Source organism: Bombyx mori, chromosome 10 (genome assembly GCF_030269925.1).
Source record: "Bombyx mori chromosome 10, ASM3026992v2".
Taxonomy (NCBI): domain Eukaryota; kingdom Metazoa; phylum Arthropoda; class Insecta; order Lepidoptera; family Bombycidae; genus Bombyx; species Bombyx mori.
This window is the reverse complement of record NC_085116.1, coordinates 4,491,523-4,500,907: the sequence shown is the minus strand read 5'-3', so window position 1 is coordinate 4,500,907 and position 9,385 is coordinate 4,491,523. Positions and strand designations below refer to the sequence as shown.

Sequence of the window (9,385 nt, the reverse complement as noted above, 5' to 3'; positions counted from 1 at the left end):
ATCCCGTATCATCTCATTTCATTTCATTTCATTTCATCCCAGTTGATTAATGTTTCAAATTAATCATCTTCATTTCATTTCACTGCATAATATCATTTTCCATAAAAATATGAATATAAATTATAATAAGACATGACTTAAAGGTCTCAGTTACCAGGTCATAAAATCCCTTTAAAAAAAAGCTGAAGAGTTTGTTTGTTTAAACGCGCTAATCTCAGGAACGAGAGAGGCGGGAACCTTCAAAAAATTTGGGACGGAACTTGAGAAGAGGGCCAATTAAAAAATTCATATCCTTTTTAATTAATTTAATTTGATATTCTGTAGATATTGTAGCATATTTTAGTTTATAACTGTATATATGTTTAGTTTATAATTGTATATTTTAGTACTTTAGCGTAGATAGTATGGAGTTGGAGGCGGGAACGGATCCCCCGGATCCGAATATTACTGAGGAGACAACTGATACGACTAACTCAAGGTTTAGCCAACCAATATTTTTCTGTGATGAGTTCGACCTTTCCAACGTATCTGAATTTGTCAACGTTAAATCGAAGAAATCCCAAAAAAAGAAACAACTTGTTAATTCTTTTAAACCAAAGATCTCGGACAAACAACTTTCGTTGCGCCCGCTGCAGCAGGCTTTGGCGGGAAATCTTGCAAATAACGTAAATAAGCTTATAGTGCCTCCTCGCCAAATTGTACAGACCTCACCAGAGCCTACTTCAGCGAGTCCTTCTATGACACCATCTGAGACCCCAATGGCTGACTCTGTTTACAGAAAAAAATACACTGAACAGGATCCTGGTCCATATATGGTCCATGTTACTTTAATCTCAGATTCTAATAGTACTACATCACTGCACCCACTTAAATTTGGAAATTTTCTAAAGAAAAGCAATCTTGGTAATATCTTACAGGATGGAATTAAACGAGTAGGTCGTAATCGCCTGGCAATAACTTTTAAAACACATAGTGATGCCAATATTTTCATATCCAACATGTCTATGAATCCATTGTATAATGTAGTGATTCCTACATATAATATATGTAAAATGGGTTTGATAAAGGGTATCCCTCAGGAGTGGACTCATGAGGACATTGTAGACAATCTGCAAATCCCAGAAGGCTATGGACAAATTATCAAATCCCGTAGATTAAACAGGAAGTCTGTCAACTCAGATGGAACTTCATGGATTCCTACTCAAACTGTGGTCTTGACTTTTGACGGACAGTCTCTTCCCTCTAGAGTGTATTCCTTTTTTTCAAGTATTCCAGTTGAACAGTATATTTATCCAACGGTACAATGTTTCAATTGTTGTCGCTTTGGACACACTCGTGTTCAATGCAGGAGCAAACCTAGATGTAATAAATGTGCTGGAGAGCACAGCGGACTGGCTTGTAATACTGAGACTTTTTCTTGTGTTAACTGTAGAGGTGAACATATGGCTACAAACAAATCTTGCCCTGAGTTTAGTAGACAAACAAATATTAAAAAACATATGTCTCAAAACCCCATTTCATACCAAGAAGCCTCTAAATTGTTTCCTATTGGAAAGAAATCATATTCGCAAATAACATCATCTATTCCACTATCTGCCCAAAGTTTAAATGATGTAGATAGTTCAAATTCTGTCTCTTACAAAAAAACTGTTTTATAGAAGCCTAAACAGGCATCTATTTTAAATAAGGGTTATGACAAATCAGAATATAAATCATTGATCCGCAGCATTTCATTTGATGAGTCTCAAGGTAAAGTAGGTTCCGCTTTGCAAGCCAACAAAGAAAAGGATACACAGTTGCCATCTTCTGACACACTAAATAAATTGTTATCCACACTTATAAATATTATTGCTAATTCAGAACTACCAGAACACATTGCTCTTTCACTTATAAATAATATTTCACTATCAATTTTCAATATTTTTAAATATGGACAGAGTCCTCCAGTGGAACTGTAAAAGCATAGTTCCTAAAAAACATGAAATTATATCTTTAATTAATTCACATAATATTTTTTTACTAGCCATATCAGAAACTTGGTTAGTTCCAGGTTCCAATTTCCATATGGCCGGTTTTAATATTCTCAGACATGATAGACATGATGGGTATGGTGGCACAGCCCTTTTAATTCGTAATAATCACAGATTTTCTTCTTTGCCAATCCCAGCTTTTAACTCGGATATTTTACAAGCAGTGGCTGCCCGAGTAGGTGAGGTAACATATCTATCTGTGTACATTTCAGAAAAGGATTTATCTGTTCTGCCTATACTAGACAAAATCATTCAATCATTACCCAAACCAATAGTAGTTCTAGGGGATTTCAACGCTCACCACTTCTTATGGGGAGCACCCAACGATGATGGCATGGGAAATGGCTTAATGGAGATAATAAATGATCATAATCTTTGTGTTCTGAATGATGGGTCCCCCACTCGTCGCCCAGTTCCGGGTCAAGCCCCAAGTTATGTTGATATAACACTTAGTTCAGCCAGTTTGTCTTCACTGTTAAACTGGGAATGTTTAACGCTGTCCTGTGGCAGTGATCATTATCCCTTATTAATTTCCTTGCCCTCTGGTAAAACAGGCACTTTTAATCCACTACCGCCGTTATTTAAGTTCAGATTAAATAACTATGATTGGGAACTGTTTAGTCAAGAAGTCGAATCGAAAATTATGTCTTTTCCAAGTTTATCTACTCTTGATGATTATAACAACATAAACAAGGCGTATGATAACCTTATTACGGCATACTTATCAGCTGCAGATAAACATATCCCCAAAAAGAATGTTGCCCATAAGAAAATATCTTCTCCCCCATGGTGGGACAAAGAATGTACAGAAGCTGTCAATAAAAGAAATGATGCAGAAAAACTTAATAAGCAATGTTTGACCATGCATAGTTATTTATTTTATAAAAATGTTGAAGCGGCCACTAAAAGGCTTCTTCGGAAAAAGAAAAAAGAGGGATGGAAAAGATTTTGTTCCAAGCTTTCGCCTGATTCGCCATCCTCCCTAATCTGGAAAAATATAAGAATGTTTAGATCTTCTTTTATAGCCCCATCTAGAAATTATACATCGCAAGAATGGATTAATCCTTTTTTGGACAATATCGCACCCACTATGGTTCCTAAGTTTGACCAATTGCCTTATACATACTCTTATATATCAGATAACTCTAATATTAATAATAACTTAGCGTGTTCATTTTCTTTGCCGGAACTTCAATTAGTTTTGAACCGGTTATCAGACTCCACTCCAGGATGTGATGGTATTCCTTACTCTTTCTTAATTAATTCAAAACCTATAACCCTATCATATTTACTGAATTTAATTAATTCTATAATAGACACTGGTATAATACCTTCTTCCTGGAAACATCAAATTATAATACCTTGTAGCAAACCGACCGGTACGTCACTCTCGCGGCCGTATGCCCGCTCGCTATACATAGTTAGTATCTATGTCGATCTTTTCAACAGTGATATAATCTATGTTCCGGGCGCTTCCGTTTTGAGTGTGAATAGCGTGCGCCCGCGTCTAAATGTAATTATTGTTTAAAATTGAAAATTGTTTGTGATAAAGGAAGATTAAAATTCGAAATTCGATATTGGTGACTAACCCATAGTTTTAAATACCCCTGAGATCTACCCCTCACTATATCTGGCTGCCCAACGTTTCCTAATTTTTTTCTTGCTTGGACTAACAAAATGGCGCGCACGCTTTTGTGAAAAATTTGCTAACTATTGTATGCTGTTGGTGCTTAATTGTAAAGAATGCCTTTAACTAGAAATCAAGATCGCCAGCAACGTCGCGAAGACGACGCTATTCCTGCTGCAGATGCAAATGCCAACGAAAATCACGAGGAGCATGATAGCCCCCATGATCGCCCCCACGCCGAATCACGTAGCAACAATTCTACGTTCAACCTGGATGATGTTTCAGCGTTGATGGCCTCGCTGCAACGTTCGCAGGCCGAAACATTTAAGAACATTATGTCGTACGTGATGGAACAAAGATCGTCGACTCCGGCTCCTCCGCCGATGCCCCCAGTGAACGTAGATGGTACCTTGGCGCGTTGCAGAGCTTCTTTCAGCGGTGCACCTGGTGAATCTGTTGAGGCCTTTATAGATGCAATTGAAAGCTATACAGAATGCGTTCAAGTATCTGACGCTAACATCATACGAGGCCTAGCCATGCTTTTGTCTGCTGACGCAGCTACGTGGTGGCTAGGATTAAAGCATCACATCTCCACTTGGAACGAAGCCAAAGAAAATTTAATATATGCATATGGCACCCGCCTTCCACCACATAGAATATATTTGGAAATATTTGCTTCCCCGCAGGATAAAGAAAACACAGACAAGTTTGTTGCTCGTATTCGTGCGCTTATGGCAAAGCTACCGCGGGATGATATTGCTGAAAAAGTACAACTTGATATGATATACGGGTTGCTTCATAATAGAATACGCACAAGATTGCGCCGTGAAGAAATCACATCTTTCAATTCATTATTAAACCATGCTCGGAATATAGAAGATTCGATAGAGGAGACTCAATCGAGACCAGTGTCGTCCACTAGTGGTGTCCGTTCGATCCGTGCCCAGCCGGCCCCGGCTGCGAGTCGGCCTGAACCGTGCGCCGCTCGTGCGAGTGCCCCGGCGCCGCGCGCGTGCTTTCCAAACTCCGCCGCGGCCGTCGTGCCCGCCACCGCCACGCCTGCCGCTGCTGTGCCAGGTTCTGCAGAGCAGTTCGTGACCACGAAGAAACAGCGTCCAGTGTGCTCCTACTGCAAACGGTTTGGACATGCACGGGAACAGTGCCGTAAGTTAAACAACCGAGGTGAGCAAAGTCAATCTAACTTTTCCGAGGGTGTGCAAAATGACAATAATGCGTTTTATAGTGTTCAGTGTAATGTTAATAATACTAACACAATTAGTTCTAATTTACCTGTTCAGAATGCAATGTATGATGTTAAGCAGCATGACAAAAATAATTTTCTGAGTAATTTTGAATGTCAAAATTTTTGTAACCGGGATGCAAATATTAATTATGCTACCATTAACAGAGGCCCTACTTCCAGAAAATCTTATTTTCATGCCTGTAATGATTCTGTGTCAAAGAATATTAACTGTAATTGCACTAGTAATAATGAGATGCCAACCTTTTGTGATTCTCATGTTTTATATAATCAAGATGTTCGGACAAAGTGTAAAAATTTAAATATTTGTTATAACCAGGGAACTAGACCTAAATGTAAGAACTCATTTTTACCTTATAATCAAATAATTGAACCAAATTGTAATAATTTAAAATTTTCAACTAACCATGACTGTGACACAAAAGGCAGTAAGTGTAATTTTGGAAAAATTAACGAATGTGTGGAAATTGATAATTGTTTGAATTTTAATTATTGTACATGTGAGGGAAGTGTTGTAGCGTCCGTGTACGACCGTGAGAGTGATGATAGGTATTTGCATTTACGGCCTATTTTCAAAATTCAAGTTCTCGGTAAACAGGGTACTGCACTTATAGATACAGCAGCTAAGCATTGTATTGCTGGTCACACGCTGTATGCTCTCCTTCTACAAAAGGGTCACCCTCTTACTCCCTCCACTAGGCGAGTCAAACTTGCTGATGGGCATGTTCGGAATATGGATGTATTGACAACCATATTACCAGTGAGGTTAGAACACATAGTGATTGATATTCCATTTATAATCTTCCCTGATTCTAATGATAATGAAACTTTACTGGGTATTGATTTTATTAATGCTGCCAAAGTTATTATTGATTTTCATCGTCATGAATGGTATTTTAGTACTGATGCTAAGGTGCATTATAAATTACTTTTTGAACCTATGTCTCGTGGTGTGTGCATAGCTTCTGCTAACATGCTTCGGGATGATGAAGGCATGCACTTGCAATCAGCTGAGCGCCAAGCATTATCTGAGTTCCTTATTCGGCATGAAAGTATTTTTACAGCAGGGGGAGGTCCGACACCATTCATAGAACATTGCATAGACACCGGAGATCACCCCCCGATAGCTGTGCCGCCCTATCGCCTTAACCCTTCCAAGAAGGAGACGATGAAGAATGAAATAGAGAAGATGCTGGCAGATGACATCATTGAAGAGTGCGAATCCGCCTGGTGCTCTCCTGCATTGATGATACCGAAGTCCAATGGTAATGTAAGATTCTGCGTGGATTACAGGCGCTTAAATGAAGTAACCAAATCGGATACTTACCCACTCCCACGCATTGATGATCTTCTCCAGAGTACGAAGAAGAATTGTTACATGACCACAATAGACCTTCGTTCTTCATATTGGCAAGTTATGGTCCGAGAAGCAGACAGAGACAAAACAGCTTTTGTGTGCCCCCTAGGCACTTACCGTTTTAAAAGAATGCCGTTCGGCTTGAAGAATGCGCCGGCGACTTTCCAAAGGCTTATTGATCGTCTACGCTCCTGTGCTGCTTTGAAGGATGTTACAGTACTTGCTTATCTAGACGATTTGTTAATTGTTTCAGAAGGATTCCAGCAACACCTACAAGATCTGGAAGCTGTTTTTAGACGTTTGTCTGAATTTAAACTTCACGTAAACAGAGAAAAGTGCACTTTTGCCAAAGAAAGGGTCCGTTATCTGGGCCACGTCATCACTCCAGACGGTGTGTCTCCTGACCCTGAGAAGGTCAGTGCTGTCCTTAATATGCTGGAACCATCTAACCTAAAACATTTAAGAACTTTGCTCCAAACATGCTCTTGGTTCAGGAAGTTTATTCCAAACTTTTCAAAGATAGCAGAACCGCTTACTCGACTGACCAAGAAGAATTACACATGGAGCTGGGGACCTGAACAAACACAGGCATTCAAAGAATTGAAGCGCCTGCTGACCACGGCGCCCGTACTTGTTCAAGCGAATTTTAAACAACCCTTAGTACTGCGTACCGATGCGAGCAACTATGCACTTGGCGCAGTTTTAGCTCAAGGGGAAGGCAAGGACGAAAGACCTATCGAGTATGCTAGCCGTCTACTCACCGCAGCGGAGCGCAACTACTCTACTACAGAACGGGAAGCGCTTGCTGTAGTCTGGGCCGTGGAGCGTTTCAGGCCATACCTCGACAGCCAACCAATTATTATAGGCAGTGACCACCAACCCTTGCGTTGGTTGCTTTCTTTAAAGTCTCCTGCTGGTAGGTTGGTCCGTTGGGCGCTTAAACTCCAAGAATTTGACATCAGATTCGAGTACACCCCAGGAAAAGCTAACGTTGTCGCTGACACGTTAAGTAGACCGATCTGTTCCAACGAAACACAAAATAACTGCGGCATCTGTTCTGTCATTTGCGACCTGCCCACCAAGTCACCTACCCAGTTACGTCAAGACCAGTTGACTGATCTGGAAATACAGAAGATCATCACAGAACTGGAAGGAGTGGATGAACTTGCTGCTAAAAGATGGTCAGAAAGAGGATTTCTAATGGAACAAGGTGTTTTATATCGATTTAATCCGGATTCTGATGCCGAGGCCCCTCAATTAGTCATTCCTGCCCATCAAGTGACCGACGTTCTCAAAGAGCTTCACGATGCCCCTACCGCTGGACATGCAGGAATTGACCGGACTTACCAACAAGTCTCACGTCTGTTCTACTTCACAGGAATAAGAAGAATCATAACCGACTATGTAAAGGCATGTATCCATTGTCAACGCTATAAGACTGCTAATACCAAGCCTCCAGGTCTATTGCAGACGCCGGTGATGAACCAGCGCAACGAGGTCTTGGCAGTTGATCTTTTCGGCCCGTTGCCACCTGGAAAACAGGGGGAGCGTTGGATCTTGCTAATAGAAGATACTGCTACGAGGTGGACAGAACTTTTCCCATTGAAGGAAGCTACTGCTGAGGCGTGTGCACATGTCCTCATAGAGGAGTATTTTATGAGGTTCGGTCTTCCACGCCGACTAGTTTCTGATAATGGCGTACAATTTATTTCGGCAGTCATGCGTCAATGCATGTCCATCCTGGGGATAAAGCAAAACCTTATCCCTCTCTATCACCCAGAAGCAAACCCCGCCGAACGTAAAAACAGAGATCTTAAGACTTTATTAGCACAACTCGTGGAATGTGACCACACTTCCTGGCCAAACATGTTACCAGTGATTCGGTTCGCTCTTAATAACGCTAAATGTCGCACCACAGGTATGTCACCTGCTTACTTGTCATTTGGCAGAGAGATGAGGTCCCCCACAGAAGTCACTCATGACCTTCGTGCTGTTCTAGACAAAGATAACTTTGTTCCCCAAATAACTCCCTATCTCAGGAAATTTGTTAACTCCTTTTCAGCGGTGCGCGAACGTGTAGAGACGCTTCAAGATAAAGCTAAAGGGTATGCTGATCGTTCGAGACGGCCCATTGAAACATTTAACGAAGGTGACATGGTTCTCATCAAATCACACGTCCTCAGTAAGAGCGCTAAAGGCCTTACTTCTAAGTTTGTTCCAAAACGCGATGGTCCGTATCGCATCGTTAAAAAGGTCAGCCCTACTACTTACCACGTCGCGCATGTTGACAAACCTGATGAAGTTTTAGGGAAATATCATGTGAACGATCTCACTCTATACCGTGAGAATCAGAGTGATGCTCTTCCGCGGCCGGTGATGCCTAAAAAGAAACGTGGTCGTCCCCCAAATAATGTTAAAACAGATTCTCGAGTTCCAGGGCATATGACGACACGGCATGCTGAACCATGTGCTGAAGCTCCACGTCTTTCTCCCGCAGCTGGTGGTATGGTTGGTCTTGCGCCTGTCCCTCAGCCCAGTAGTAATGAGATGCTAGTCCAGGAGCGAGGGCGTCCTCCAGGACTAGAGGGGGAGTATGTAGCAAACCGACCGGTACGTCACTCTCGCGGCCGTATGCCCGCTCGCTATACATAGTTAGTATCTATGTCGATCTTTTCAACAGTGATATAATCTATGTTCCGGGCGCTTCCGTTTTGAGTGTGAATAGCGTGCGCCCGCGTCTAAATGTAATTATTGTTTAAAATTGAAAATTGTTTGTGATAAAGGAAGATTAAAATTCGAAATTCGATATTGGTGACTAACCCATAGTTTTAAATACCCCTGAGATCTACCCCTCACTATAACCTATATTAAAGCCTAACAAAGATTCAAATAATCCTTTATCTTATAGACCTGTAGCGTTATCATCTGTTTTGGTAAAATTAGCAGAACATTTAATTAAACAAAGATTTGAGTGGTACGTAGAACATAACAATCTTTTGCCTTGCTCTCAATATGGGTTCAGAAGAGGTAAAGGTGTGTCCGATAGCCATGCCATTTTTGCAACAGACATTTTTTTGTCTTTTTCGAAATCTGAATCGGTTGTAGGAGCC

General features: G+C 41.0%; 1 protein-coding gene across 1 annotated transcript; it reads left to right on the top strand.

Annotated features, from left to right (window-relative positions):
* Window positions 1-3,658: 3,658 nt before the first annotated feature.
* Window positions 3,659-9,094, top strand: LOC134199475 (uncharacterized). Its single transcript, XM_062670439.1, has one exon. It carries the CDS (start codon window positions 3,774-3,776, stop codon window positions 8,925-8,927), a length of 5,154 nt encoding a protein of 1,717 aa, XP_062526423.1. The 5' UTR covers window positions 3,659-3,773; the 3' UTR covers window positions 8,928-9,094.
* Window positions 9,095-9,385: the final 291 nt, after the last annotated feature.